Source organism: Girardinichthys multiradiatus, chromosome 15 (genome assembly GCF_021462225.1).
Source record: "Girardinichthys multiradiatus isolate DD_20200921_A chromosome 15, DD_fGirMul_XY1, whole genome shotgun sequence".
Lineage (NCBI taxonomy): Eukaryota > Metazoa > Chordata > Actinopteri > Cyprinodontiformes > Goodeidae > Girardinichthys > Girardinichthys multiradiatus.
Window position 1 is genome coordinate 40772561 of NC_061808.1, and position 14973 is coordinate 40787533.

Here is a 14973-nt window from a genome sequence, read left to right on the forward strand (position 1 = left end):
GTCTTTCTGTGTCTTACCCTCTTGCTTGAGGGTGTCAATAGTGGCCTTCTGGACAGCAGTCAGGTCGGCAGTCTTACCCATGATTGGGGTTTTGAGTGATGAACCAGGCTGGGAGTTTTAAAGGCCTCAGGAATCTTTTGCAGGTGTTTAGAGTTAACTCGTTGATTCAGATGATTAGGTTCATAGCTCGTTTAGAGACCCTTTTAATGATATGCTAATTTTGTGAGATAGGAATTTTGGGTTTTCATGAGCTGTATGCCAAAATCATCCGTATTAAGACAATAAAAGACCTGAAATATTTCAGTTAGTGTGCAATGAATCTAATATATATGAATGTTAAATTTTCATCATGACATTATGGAAAATAATGAACTTTATCACAATATGCTAATATCTTGAGAAGGACCTGTATAGTTAACGATGGATGTAAATGCAGTCTGCAGTGTTTGAAAGCACTTCACAGTCTCAATCAGCTGATGTCTGATCAGTATCAGTAATGATGCGAATAGAAGTTATGCACAACCTGTAGACCCTAAAAAAATGCCCCTGTGATTGAACCAATGTACTTCCTGTTGGCAACATCACTAACCACTGCACGTTTAGGATATGAACATCGACAAGTAAACAAATAATAAAAAATTGTTGTCTAAATTACCACACAATGCATCAGAATAAATTGTGAAGTTCCACTTGACTTGAATGTCAAAAAGAAAAGGTTAGTTTCTTAAAGGGATCTTTAAGAAAAAAAGTCCAGTATCTTCAAATTTTTGTTTAGATCTTGAAACATCTAAATACATCTGTTTGTGAAAGTCTTTAAAAACTTTCCCTTGATATTTATAGGTTGTAAGTCAGTGGTTCCTTGTCTGTCTGTGCTCTAACAAGCTACTCTTTGTGATTGCAGCCTCTCTTCATGTCAGCTGAGATGCATAGGCCTCCTAACTTGGAGAAGAGCAGCCAGCCAGTTGAAGAACAGATGGATGGAAATTCTAATAGAGAGGATAGTGACTGCTCAGAGGAGATGGGTAGAAACTGTGTAATATGTCAAAATGCAGGAGTGAACAGGGTGCTGCTGCCATGCAGACATGCCTGCGTGTGTGACAGCTGTATGTTGCACTTTCAACACTGTCCCATTTGCAGAGCCTTTGTCCTAGAGTCATTTGCTCTTAGAACAACATCAGGGATATGATATCATAACTAGGAGATAAAAGGCAGCATGTCATTAAACTCTGTACTAAACTGTTAAGAGTTGCTGGATTTCATTTCCTAACATGCTTCAGGAGCATACATTTAAAGCAGTATTCCTTATTTTCACATTTACCTTCATGGGTCTCATAATTCTGAGCGAAATTCACAACAAAAACTTTAAATGCTTCAAAATTAGCTCAGCTTTACCTCCAAATGGTCTTCAATTCTGCTTGTATTAGTACCCTTCAATTACCTGGTGTCATAGTACTGAGAACTACAGGTTGATAAAATCCTCCAAAGCTCCTTTTTCTGTTTTGTTTTTTCTCACAAATTTCAGAAAGTAGATTAATTACACATAGAGTAAAATATTTCAAGCCTTTATTTCTTGTAATTTGTATTTGAAAATCCAAAATTCGGTGTTTCAGAGAGAGACAAACTGCATGTTCACACTTAATTCCTGCAGCTGGTACGCGTCATCAATACATCATTCCCTAAACCTGTAAAGCTGGCTTGCCCTTATTCAAATCAGCCACTGCTGGCCTGTGACTATCTTGCTTGGGGAGTCAGGAGCATAACAGAAGCAGGCTGATTTCTGTCTACTTCCTCATCCATTCCCAAACACACCAGCAAGTCCACCTCGGAATGGCTGAAGAAAAACAAAATGAGTACTTTGCTGTGGCCTAGTCAAAGTCCTGACCTGAAACCTATTGAGATGCTCTGGCATGACCTTTACAAATGCAGATCATGTTCGAAAACCCTCCAATGTGGCTGAATTATAATAATTCTTCAAAGATGAGTGGGGCAACAGAGGCAGGCTGACTTCTGCCTACTTTCGCATCCATTCTTTGACAAAACACATGGAGGTGGCTAAAGGGCACCTTAATACCACCTTGGAAGTGTTTTGTGAGAGAGGCTATTGTCAGTGTTAGCAAATGGTAAAACACATTTTCTGTCTAAGGAAACCCAGCCGCATGCATCGAGTCAATGACTTGCTGCATTCACTCCTGGAGGATCGATCACTGACACTCAATGCATGGGTTTACATAGATAGAAAACATCTTTTAACAGGTAGAAAACTTTTTTACCAGTTTGAAAAATAAACATAACATGACAGCATTGTTTGTTATCTAAGATCAATTTCGAATGTATTTAATTGACTGTCTATATGATCAAGTGTCTTGAGACAACATTTGTTATTAACTTGCACTTTATAAATAAACTAAATGAATTGGAGTAAGATGGATAAAACATTATTCCTAAAATTGGATTGGAACTGCTTCCAGATTATAATGATACCATAGAATTATTCCATAAATCTTTTATCCAATATAACTGGAAATGGAATTACAACATTTAAATGGAAGACACTGTCCCTGTCCATGCTCCTGCCACAGGAAGTATTGAGATTCAGTTGAAGGTTCAGGGGGATTCAGACTCCTGGTTCAACACACAGTGGTGATGAACAGCCTGGGACTGTTTTGCTGCTTCAGGACCTGGAAGACTTGCTGTGATAAATGGAACCATGAATTCTGCTGTCTACCACAAAATCCTGAAGGAAAATATCCAGGCATCTGTTTGTGAGACTGAAATGAACTTGTGTTCTGCAGCTGGACAATGATCCAAAACACACCAGCAATTCCACCACTGAATGGTTGAAGACAAACTGGATGAGGACTTTGGTGTTACCTAGTCAAAGTGCTGACCTGAATTCTGTTGAGATGCTTTGGCATGGCCTTATAGAGGCTGTTCATACTTGAAAACCCTCCAATGTGGCCTAATTACAGCCGTTCTGCAAAGATAAGTAGGCCAAAATTCCTCCACAGCATTGTAAAAGACTCATTGCAAGTTATCACAAATGTTTGAGTGCAGTTGTTGCTGCTATGGGTGGCTAAACCAGTTATTAGGTTTAGGGGGAAATCACTTTTCACACAGGGCCATGTAGGTTTAGATTGTTTTTCTCATTTATTAATAAAAACTTTAATTTAAAAACTGCATTTTGTGTTTGTTTGTTTGTTGCTTTGGACTAATATTTACATATTTGTGATCTGAAACACTAGTGTGACAAACATGCGAAAGAATAAGAAATCAGGAAGGGGGCAAACACTTTTTCACACTACTGTACCAGTTAAGTTTAGCAGAATACTGCTTATCTCAAAGTTAGTTCATTCAGTCGTTAAATCCCAGACATCTAAAAATGCCAGCCCTAGTGTATTTACATTTAAATCAATCTTGCATCAAAGGATCAGTAATGCAGGAGCAACTGACTCACCTGACAACGGTAACACGTCTATTTGAATAAAGGAGTCAAACGCCCCAGTGTCTTTCAAAATCTTGACTCCAACCTTTTTGTCACTGCTCACCAATGACACATACCCCTCACAAATGAAAGGCAGAAATGAAACACCCGCTTCAGAAGACCCAGCGTTAGCACTGGCGCAGCCAAACCGACTCCTTTTGGAACAGCCTGAAACTTCCTTGCCTCTACCTTAAGCAGATGACAGTCATGTGTCCATGCTTATGACAATAGTGACAAACCCAATCAACAATCACGTACAGCCAAACCTTTAAATTGTCACGTGTCATTTGGCCCAGTGACGCCTCCAACCCAGTCATTTTTGTGCACAATAATGTATGTCGTGATCTTTTCTGGTAAGCAATCCTTAAACTCCTCTAACAAAAGCAGTTAACGAAAGTGATCAAAGTTCTCAACATTTTTTGCAACGCCCCACCGGTCAAACAATGCAATTTTAGCCTGGCTAAACTCTGCATTACTTTGATTTCCTGCTTTTTTATAACAACAAATATTCTGTCAATACGCCTCAGGCATTGGCTCATAAGCTTTTTTCACTGCCACCGGGAGACAGCGAAGCATAGGCTTCCTGTGCCTTACTGGTAAATACACACTGCAAAAATATCAGCCAAACATCCCTAGGCCAGCTCAGTGTTGTCGGCACACATTCAAACAAAACAAAAGACTTATCCATGTCTGACTGTGTAAACGGTGGCATCAATCAAATGCATTTATTTATGTCAAACACTGCCGAAACAGGACTGCTATTCTGACCTGGAAAAATAGGCACCAATTCACGTCTACCAGCTGCCTAAAATTATAATTTACGCAACTGAAATTGGTGCTACAGTATGGGGTAAGAACGCTGTCAAAAAAATATGTATGTAAAGACGGAAATGCGTGCATATTAGTCAATAGTTTTGCATAAGTAAAATCCAAAAGAGGTATTGTATATTTTCTCTATAAGAATACAAAATAAAATGATACAGCTTCAAGAAATTACAGACACAAAGTTCAAGTTTACAGTTGTGGTTTATTCTTTATGAATACAATATGCTATAACAGTTTGTGAATACGATTTCTTTTCTTTGAGAATACAAATTTACATCAGCGACTTGGTGTCACGTGATCTCAGGCTCAGAATATACAGGTCCTTCTCAAAATATTAGCATATTGTGATAAAGTTCATTATTTTCCATAATGTCATGATGAAAATTTAACATTCATATATTTTAGATTCATTGCACACTAACTGAAATATTTCAGGTCTTTTATTGTCTTAATACGGATGATTTTGGCATACAGCTCATGAAAACCCAAAATTCCTATCTCACAAAATTAGCATATCATTAAAAGGGTCTCTAAACGAGCTATGAACCTAATCATCTGAATCAACGAGTTAACTCTAAACACCTGCAAAAGATTCCTGAGGCCTTTAAAACTCCCAGCCTGGTTCATCACTCAAAACCCCAATCATGGGTAAGACTGCCGACCTGACTGCTGTCCAGAAGGCCACTATTGACACCCTCAAGCAAGAGGGTAAGACACAGAAAGAAATTTCTGAACGAATAGGCTGTTCCCAGAGTGCTGTATCAAGGCACCTCAGTGGGAAGTCTGTGGGAAGGAAAAAGTGTGGCAGAAAACGCTGCACAACGAGAAGAGGTGACCGGACCCTGAGGAAGATTGTGGAGAAGGGCCGATTCCAGACCTTGGGGGACCTGCGGAAGCAGTGGACTGAGTCTGGAGTAGAAACATCCAGAGCCACCGTGCACAGGCGTGTGCAGGAAATGGGCTACAGGTGCCGCATTCCCCAGGTCAAGCCACTTTTGAACCAGAAACAGCGGCAGAAAGCGCCTGACCTGGGCTACAGAGAAGCAGCACTGGACTGTTGCCCAGTGGTCCAAAGTACTTTTTTCGGATGAAAGCAAATTCTGCATGTCATTCGGAAATCAAGGTGCCAGAGTCTGGAGGAAGACTGGGGAGAAGGAAATGCCAAAATGCCAGAAGTCCAGTGTCAAGTACCCACAGTCAGTGATGGTCTGGGGTGCCGTGTCAGCTGCTGGTGTTGGTCCACTGTGTTTTATCAAGGGCAGGGTCAATGCAGCTAGCTATCAGGAGATTTTGGAGCACTTCATGCTTCCATCTGCTGAAAAGCTTTATGGAGATGAAGATTTCATTTTTCAGCACGACCTGGCACCTGCTCACAGTGCCAAAACCACTGGTAAATGGTTTACTGACCATGGTATCACTGTGCTCAATTGGCCTGCCAACTCTCCTGACCTGAACCCCATAGAGAATCTGTGGGATATTGTGAAGAGAACGTTGAGAGACTCAAGACCCAACACTCTGGATGAGCTAAAGGCTGCTATCGAAGCATCCCGGGCCTCCATAAGACCTCAGCAGTGCCACAGGCTGATTGCCTCCATGCCACGCCGCATTGAAGCAGTCATTTCTGCAAAAGAATTCCCGACCAAGTATTGAGTGCATAACTGTACATGATTATTTGAAGGTTGACGTTTTTTGTATTAAAAACACTTTTCTTTTATTGGTCGGATGAAATATGCTAATTTTGTGAGATAGGAATTTTGGGTTTTCATGAGCTGTATGCCAAAATCATCCGTATTAAGACAATAAAAGACCTGAAATATTTCAGTTAGTGTGCAATGAATCTAAAATATATGAATGTTAAATTTTCATCATGACATTATGGAAAATAATGAACTTTATCACAATATGCTAATATTTTGAGAAGGACCTGTAGTGGGTGGAGTTATACAATGATGTACAGTAGGTGTCAGTATGAATTTCTGAATTTGTTGCGAACCGCCAGCAGAAGAAGAGAAGAAGAAGCAGCAGCACTAGCGCCAAATAAACGGATCAAGGAACTACGGTACAAAGCCAGATAATGTTAAAAAGTTTATATATGTCTTAATGTCGTTAATATATGCTGTTGTTATAGCATATTGTATTCATAAAGAATAAACCACTACTGTAAACTTGAACTTTGTCTTTGTAATTTCTTGAAGCTGTATCATTTTATTTTGTATTCTTATAGAGAAAATATACAATACCTCTTTTGGATTTTACTTATGCACAACTATTGACTAATATGCACACATTTCCGTCTTTACATACACGTTGTTTTTGACAGCGTTCTTACCCCATACTGTAGCTCTTTATCCTGCAGCTCCAAAAGACACATCTTCAACTGCAACTCCATCTTACGCACATCCGAGTATAAACAAGGCTACACATCAAACACACTGTAAAGTGAAAATAAATTGAGAAAAGTGCACAGCAACAGGTTGAAAACAACCATGTCCCCACTATACTTTACGTGCCTGGCACACCTCACCTGTGTACCTAATTCCTAGCTCTTTACGTGGCTCGGCGGTGGGGTTATTAAGCACAAAACCAGTGAGAAGTAATCTCATGGATTTTCTTTTTTTTTTTTTTTTTTTTTTTTTATATAGCGCCAATTCACAACACGTCGTCTCAAGGCAATTCACAAAAGTCAGGTACATACATTCCAATTAATCCTAACCATTGAACAGTGCAGTCAGATTCAGTTATTTATTCAAATTGGATAAAACGTTTTTCTGTCTAAGGAAACCCAGCAGATTGCATCCAGTCAGTGACTTGCAGCATTCCCTCCTCCTGGATGAGCATGTAGAGACAGTGGACAGTCACTGGTGTTGACTTTGCAGCAATCCCTCATACTGAACATGCATGTAGCAACAGTGGAGAGGAAAAACTCCCTTTTAACAGGAAGAAACCTCCAGCAGAACCAGGCTCAGTGTGAGCGGCCATCTGCCACGACCCACTGGGGGTTAGAGAGAACAGAGCAGAGACACAAAAAGAACAAAGAAGCACTGATCCAGGAGTACTTTCTATGGGACGGAAAAGTAAATGTAAGGAAGGCAGCGGCCTGGCACTCTGGCATAGACCCAGGAACCACTGCACTGACGTGTGCGTGACTCCGTCTGGCCCTCTGTCAGGCACAGGTCTCCTTCAAGCATCAGATCAGCTCACACACACAACCTCACAGCTGCACGTGTCCTACATCGTTTGCATGTCTCAAACTGTCTGCGCACACGCTTCCATGTGTAGAACAAGAGCCCTTTATATATGGTCCAGGTAAACCCGTGTCCCCACATGGCCTTAGGTGCCTCCCATTCCAGGACCTTAATGAAAAGACAATTAACAGACCACATTGCACTAGCAGGGGGCAGTCACAACATTTAAAGATTTTTTAAATCCTTTAGTAGTTGAGAATCTATCATTTTGGCAGTTCGAGAAGAATAGAAACCATTCAGATTAAAGAAAGAAAGTTAATGTGTCGTCATTGGAAATTACTGCATTCAGATTTCAAGAGCCCCTTTTCCCTTGAAAGCCCCAGGATTTAAAGTCCCAGGATTTGCTCGGGTAATAAGATTCCCAGGGAATCTCGTCCGTTCTTTTTCCATTGCCACAGACCATTTATTGAAATCAGCCTAATGACGTATGAGGAAGTTGTGAAGAAAACTGCACAAAACTTTGTATTGTATTGCACCGACTACGCCAAAACAAATTCCTTGTATGTCCAAAAACGTACTTGGCAATAAAGCTTTTCTGATTCCGATTCTGATTCTGATTCAATACACATTCCATTCAGCATTACTCATTTACTCTGTTTAAAAGACTATTAACTAAAAGATATTCTTTTTGTTTCAACTGATAAATAATAGATGATGAGCAGCTTTAGAGTTATACGGTTGGCTAAATCTTTCCATTATTTCTTACGTTTTACTGGATCCATAAACAGGAAAAGTTTAAATCATTATTTTAAAATAATTTTTTGACCAACCTGCATCCAGGCCATAGTTGTTGCTTTATACCTACATGATTCATTTACAATAACTACTAAACACTGTCTATCATACTTATTTTTCTTTTATTATCATCAGCTAAACTATGATAACTACAGAAATGTTTTTTGTAAAAAAAATAAGATAGCTTTTTATTAGAATAAAAAAGTGAATATCAGTATTGACTATCTAATCATAAGCAAATATTTATGTAAAGCAGACGATGGCAGGACATGAACAGGGTCAGAGCTTCTGGAAAACAGCATCCAAACCTGGAACTGTGGTCTCTCCTCCTGCAGAGCGGTCTGTATAAACTACGGAAAATCCTAAATATTAGATAAATAAATATATATCAGAGAAATACATACAAGGTAATACTCCACTAAGTTAGGTTTACATGAAAAGACAATCATATGTACATGAAAAATGTAGAGCCCTCTGATCATCAGCACTGCCTTATAACATTTGTGTTACAGAACTGTGGCAAAATAGTTCATAATTAATGCCTACAATAACTTAAGATATCACTAATTTCCAGCAAAAAATATTCAGTTTTGTTTTCTGATACTTGCTGTTATTCACCACATACCTACTAAACGCTTTTTATTCACTCTTAGACGCCACAAACAGATAACAGTTGGCGGGAAATCCCAGAGTGCTGGGCCGAGATCAGGCAGCGGTTAGTGGGGAAGTCCCAGTCCAGCTGCCTGGTTAGCTTAGCAGCCAGACCAGCCTTTCTGCGGAGGTCTGCTGCTCCGAAAACTCCAAAAGTAAAACTATTTTAAATATCCTCTGAAGCTACAATCAGGACACATGTATTTTACTGAAGCATTCAAACAACAAATGTTTGCACTTGATATAAAACCTAACTAATAAAATTTGTATGTTGTGTTTTTAAAGTTTTATTCTCACATTTTATGTCTGGAGGTGGAGAAAGCTGTGCTATCAATCATGACTGATGAACAAATGGCAAAATATGTAACATCATATGGGTATAGAATAGGTGTTCTGTCATTCTGTCAGCAAAGTAAACACTGCATGGATAAAGAGACTTTTCAGCAGAACATTAAAGATAAAATTGGAGCACATAAAATGAGATCAAAGGCCAAAGGAGCTCACTGTGGCACATCAGGTTTCTTCCAAAAGCAAGGTTTAGAGATAGCAGGAGAGAGAAATAAGTATATTTGTTGTTTAAATATTTTTTTCTTCCTGCCATCCAGAAATTATTTTATTCTCTGCAGGTTAAATAGTACGTTACATTATTTTTCATAAGATGCTTTGACAAGACAACGGATTTCAAATCGGTCAACACCACGTTTTTTCTAGTTTAATAATAGACAGGTCACCCCAAAATCAACTATATACATCTCACTTTGCCTTACTGTTGTGGTTATGAATATGCATATATTATTTAATATTAATACTTTAATATGTTATTAAATAATATTTCGGTCTGTTAAGGGTTGTCCTGTGAATACCAGCTCAATGAGGCGGTGGTATTAGGACAAAATTGAAAGGGATGAGCCAAGCTCTGATATTATTGAACAGCAAAACTCTGTACACACACAGAATGAATTCACACAATTTCTTAAAATACAAGAATTTATTAACAAAAATAAGTCAACTCAAAGTCAAACATATTTCAATCAACAAACTCTTTACTATGCTAAAACAATCCAACTAAACTACCAAGCAGAATGAAAGAATAATGAAGATTAATGGGCTATGTACAATATAATCAAGTTGATTAAAGATGATTGAAAATTATGACCAAAAGAGTGATGCAACATTACCATGAAATGTTTATGTTTGAGAACCAAGGATTAACTTGAAGAATCTGGAAGTGAAGTTAAGTTAGTCTTGGAACCAACTTAGGCAATAATTGGTATACCTTTAAATAACCATTCACAATGCAAGATCAGATAAAACATTTTAATAAAATAATGTTTTAATGAATGATTTGCTGAATAAAACCAACCTTCTGGATGACCAATTCTCAATGGAATTTAATTAGCTGCCTTTATTTATTGAAATAATATTTAAAGAAATACTATTAAGGAAATATTTTAAATAAGAACTAAATCTTTCTGGAGAAATGGGGCTTAATGGTGTTTACTTAGTTATCAAGTTTAGTAAAATAATATTTAAGGAAATATTATTTTCTAGATTGAAAACTAACAACCTTTTTGGGTAAATGATCTTTAGTAGGCAAGCATGTGTGCTTAGCTGTTAGCGGTTGGCGCTAACAAAAGAAGCTTGTAGCTTATCATCAGAATCAAATACATACCTCTAAAATACCACTAATAAAAGGGGTTAAAATGCATAAGAATGGACGGCGCGTTATGGCCGATCTTCTGTGTTTAAAATCACTCGTTAAATAAAGTTTGTCTTAACTTTAAAAAAAAACACAAACACAGAACACAAACTGAGCACATGTGCTGAGCTTTCAACACAAACAAAACCAAACGTCATAAAACAAAAATGTTTAGCTTATTTCATTCTAAACTACTTCTCTGTGGTGGCTCGTTCTGCCGGGCCGGCTGAACTGCACGTTACCGCTGTAACCATGGAAATGCGGTCCCGTTGTCCTTCCTTCAGACTGGGAAAAACTGCTCCTCTCGGCGTTGTAGAGACAGGGTCTCTGCTGGGAACTCTCTGGAACACAGTTTGCTTCTGTAGACCTCGGAGAGAAAAGTCAAGCAACCCTTGTACGTTAATTCATGAATGAATACTGGATACACAAACAGCAATTCATTCCTACTTAACTTAGTGCATATGATCGTGTGATCGTATGACACTCTTGGATCCAGTTTGAAGAGTTATTTCTGTTTGCCACCAAAGAGACATTAGCGCGCTGTGTCCCTCCGTCCAGTTCCTCTGGGGATCTGCGTGGAAGAGGTCAGTTTGTTGAAAAAGCAGGGTTTTTATTCGGACAGTGACGTCACGGGAAGTCCGCTGTTACCCCCGTTTTTGGCTGTGCTGGAAGTAGGTTAATGCGATTTATTTTGAAAGTTCCAGAAAAGTTCTTACTGGCCTTTCTTTTTGTAACCCATGGCTGGGGTCCCAACACTTACAGTGCTGTTAATTGCTCAAGATTGTTTCGGTGTGAGTTGCACAGTTTTGGAAATATTAGCTGCAAAATTTTGCAACATGTAACACCACCAGATGTTATTTGTCTTGTGTTGAGGAATCCATGAAACACATGGATGCTTTTACATGCCAGCTGACAGAAATTACAAATGTTCATAGGACTGTTGTCATCTTTTACTGTCAATACCTTTAAAACCAGGTAACTCACACCAAAACTATCAACAATGCACAGTACAAAAAACTATAAAATAAAATGTGTATTTGATTTTAGGGTGAAAGTTCAATCAAAGGTTATCACACTTTTTTGATTTAGGAAAAATATTTCGAAGTTTTTGTTGGTGAGATCCTGTTCTCCAAGATAGACAAGCTGATGCAGCATCTGTGAAAGTTTACTTTAGATGGTCTTCTAACAATTAGCCCTATTTTGCTTGATCGAATTTCATATGTTTTATGCAACTAATTATAATAGTTGCGTTGTTAAAAATGACCTCAGGATCTCTGAGTACATTTGAGGAAAAGAAAAGTGCATTTTGCCATAAAGTGACATGTTTTACATTCCTGAATAAAATTAATTAAGCAAGACAATGTTAGGTTTAACATTTACTTTACTTAAAACAATTAGGATTACAGGGCAGAATTTTACCCTTGATTTAAAAAAAAAAAAACAATGTTGTTCACATGTTCCATCCAGGACTTATACAGGTCTAGGGTCAAGAAAAGAGTTGCTAAAATCTCTGCAGACCCCACACACCCTGCACATAAACTGTTTAGAGTTTTACCTTCAGGTGGCGCTACAGAGCACTGTTTACTAAAACCAGCCGCCACAAAGACAGTTTCTTCCCCCAGGCTGTTTCTCTGATGAACATTCAATAGAGTACAGAACAACAGCATACAGATGTTGCAAATGCACCTTTTTTATTAGATATGTGTATATTGTACATTGTAAATTTGTATATTCTGTAATGCAAAAACAGAACAAAAGAGCAAAGTGTACCGGAGGTAAATTCCTTGTTTGTATGTACGAACTTGGCAATAAAGCTGATTCTGATTCTGATGTTCATAGATTTTTCAGAGAACAATTATGTTCCTCCTCCTGGAACCGCCACCTTAACGTGGTGGAGAGGTTTGAGTGCCCCTCCCGGGAACTCAATTATTCTGCTGGGGGACTTCAACACCCACGTGGGAAATGACAGTGACACTTGGAGAGGCATGATTGGGAGGAATGGCCTCCCTGATCTGAATCGGAGTGGTGTTTCATTATTGGACTTCTCTGCTTGTCACGGATTGTCCATAATGAACACCGTGTTCAAACATAAAGGTGTCCATCAGTGCACTTGGCACCAGGACACCCTAGGCAGGAGGTTAATGATCGACTTTGTTGTCGTACCATCAGACCTTCGGCCGCATGTTTTGGACACTCGGACGAAGAGAGGGGCTTAGCAGTCCACTGATCACCACCTGGTGGTGAGTTGGATCCGCTGGAAGAGGAGAAAGCCGGACAGACTTGGCAGCCCCAAGCGCGCAGAGTAAGGGGCCGGTGGGAACATCTGGCAGAGCCTTCGGCTAGGGATGTATTCAACTCCCACCTCCGCGAGAGCTTTGACCAGATTCCAGGGGATGTTGAAGACGTAGAGTCCGAGTGGATCATGTTCTCGAGGCTGCTGCCCATAGCTGCGGCCGTAAGGTCTGCAGTGCCTGTCGCGGCGGCAATCCCCGAACCCAGCGGTGGACACAGACAGTAAGGGACGCTGTCAAACTAAAGAAGGAGTCCTATTGGCTGTGGTTGGCTTGTGGAACTCCTGAGGCAGCTGAGGGGTACCGTGAGGCGAAACGTGCCGCGGCCCGGGCTGTGGCAGAGGCAAAAACTCGGGCCTGGTAGGAGTTCGGTGAAGCCATGGAGAAGGACTACCGGTTGGCCTCGAAGCGATTCTGGCAAACCGTCTGGCGCCTCAGGAGGGCGAAGCAGTGCTTCGCCAACACTGTTTACAGTGGGGGTGGGAGGCTGCTGACCTCGGCTGGGGACATTATCGGGCGGTGGAAGGAGTACTTCGAGGATCTCCTCAATCCTGTCATCACGCATTCTTTGGTGGAAACAGAGGCTGGGGACTCGGGGTTGGACTTTTTCATCACCCAGGCGGAAGTCACCAAGGTGGTTAAAAAGCTTTATGGTGGCAGGGCTTCATGGGTGGATGAGATCCGCCCAAGTCTCTGGATGTTGTGGACCTGGAGAAGGCATTCGACTGTGTCCCTTGTGGTGCTCTGTGGGGGGTGCTCCAGGAGTATGGAATCGGGGGCCCTTTTATTAGGGGCCATCCAGTCTCTGTACAAGCAGAGCAGGAGTTTGGTCCGCATTGACGGCACTAAGTCGGACCTGTTCCTGGTGCATGTTGGACTCCAGCAGGGCTGCCCTTTGTCACCGGTCCTGTTCATAACTTTTATGGACAGGATTTCTAGACGCAGCCACGGGCCGGAGGGGGTCTGGTTTGGGGACCAGTGGATTTTGTCTCTTCTTTTTGCAGATGACGTGGTCCTGCTGGCCCCCTCTAGCCAAGACCTACAGCATGCGCTGGGTTGGTTTGCAGCCGAGTGTGAAGCGGCTGGGATGAAGATCAGCTCCTCCAACTCCAAGGCCATGGTTCTCAACCGGAAAAGGGTGGCTGTCCTCTTCAGGTTGGAGGGGAGTTCCTGCCTCAAGTGGAGGAGTTAAAGTATCTCGGGGTCTTGTTCACGAGTGAGGGAAGAATGGAGCGGGAGATCGACAGACGGATCGGTGCAGCTGCCGCAGTATTGAGAGAGAGCTGAGTGGAAAAGCGAAGCTCTCGATTTACTGGTCGGTCTACGTTCCTACCTTCACCTATGGCCATGAACTTTGGGTCATGACCGAAAGAACAAGATCCCGGATACAAGCGGCTGAAAGGAGCTTCCTCCGTAGGGTGGACGGGCACTCCCTTAGAGATAGGATGAGGAGCTCGGCCATCTGGGAGGGGCTCGGAGTAGAGCCGCTGCTCCTCCACGTCGAGAGGAGCCAGCTGAGGTGGCTCGTGCATCTGGTTAGAATGCCTCCCGGATGCCTTCCTCGGGAGGTGTTCCAGGCATGTCCCACCGGGAGGAGGCCCAGGGAACGGCCCAGGACACGCTGGAAGGACTATGTCTCTCGGCTGGCCTTGGGCTCCCCCCGGAGGAGCTGGAGGAGGTGTCTGGGGAGAGGGACGTCTGGGTCCCTCTGCTGAGTCTGCTGCCCCCGTGATCCGGTCCCGGATGAAGCGGACAAGTATGAGTACGTGATTTTTCTGATTTCCTCGTTTTACGTTATTTTTTAATCTATTCAATTTTGGCCGTGGACGAGACACTGTCTTAATAGGGTAATGGGTGGGTAGCAGTACAGAAGCTGCAGAGAGGAGTGTTAAACTATGACCCTGCTTCCTGGTCTGAACCCTGGGTTGTCAGAGTTCTGGAGAACTAATACATTCGGCCAGATTCCTAGAAAGAAGAGCTGCTCCATCCAAAGTGGGATGGATGCCGTCTCTCCGGATCAGACCAGGTTTTCCCCAAATGTTCACC

General features: G+C 41.3%; 1 protein-coding gene across 3 annotated transcripts in view; it reads left to right on the top strand.

The window, feature by feature from the left end:
• cgrrf1 (cell growth regulator with ring finger domain 1) overlaps nucleotides 1-14973 on the top strand; it is a 72271-nt gene that overhangs the window by 49768 nt on the left and 7530 nt on the right. For 2 of the 3 annotated variants that reach the window (XM_047388146.1, XM_047388145.1), the window contains exon 6: nucleotides 902-2418. The exons of the other annotated variant lie outside the window; for it this stretch is intronic. In XM_047388146.1, the coding sequence (XP_047244102.1) occupies nucleotides 902-1186 (285 nt within the window). In that variant the 3' untranslated portion in view covers nucleotides 1187-2418. Of the gene's footprint in view, nucleotides 1-901; nucleotides 2419-14973 lie in introns of those variants that run through there. 3 annotated transcript variants of the gene reach the window in all.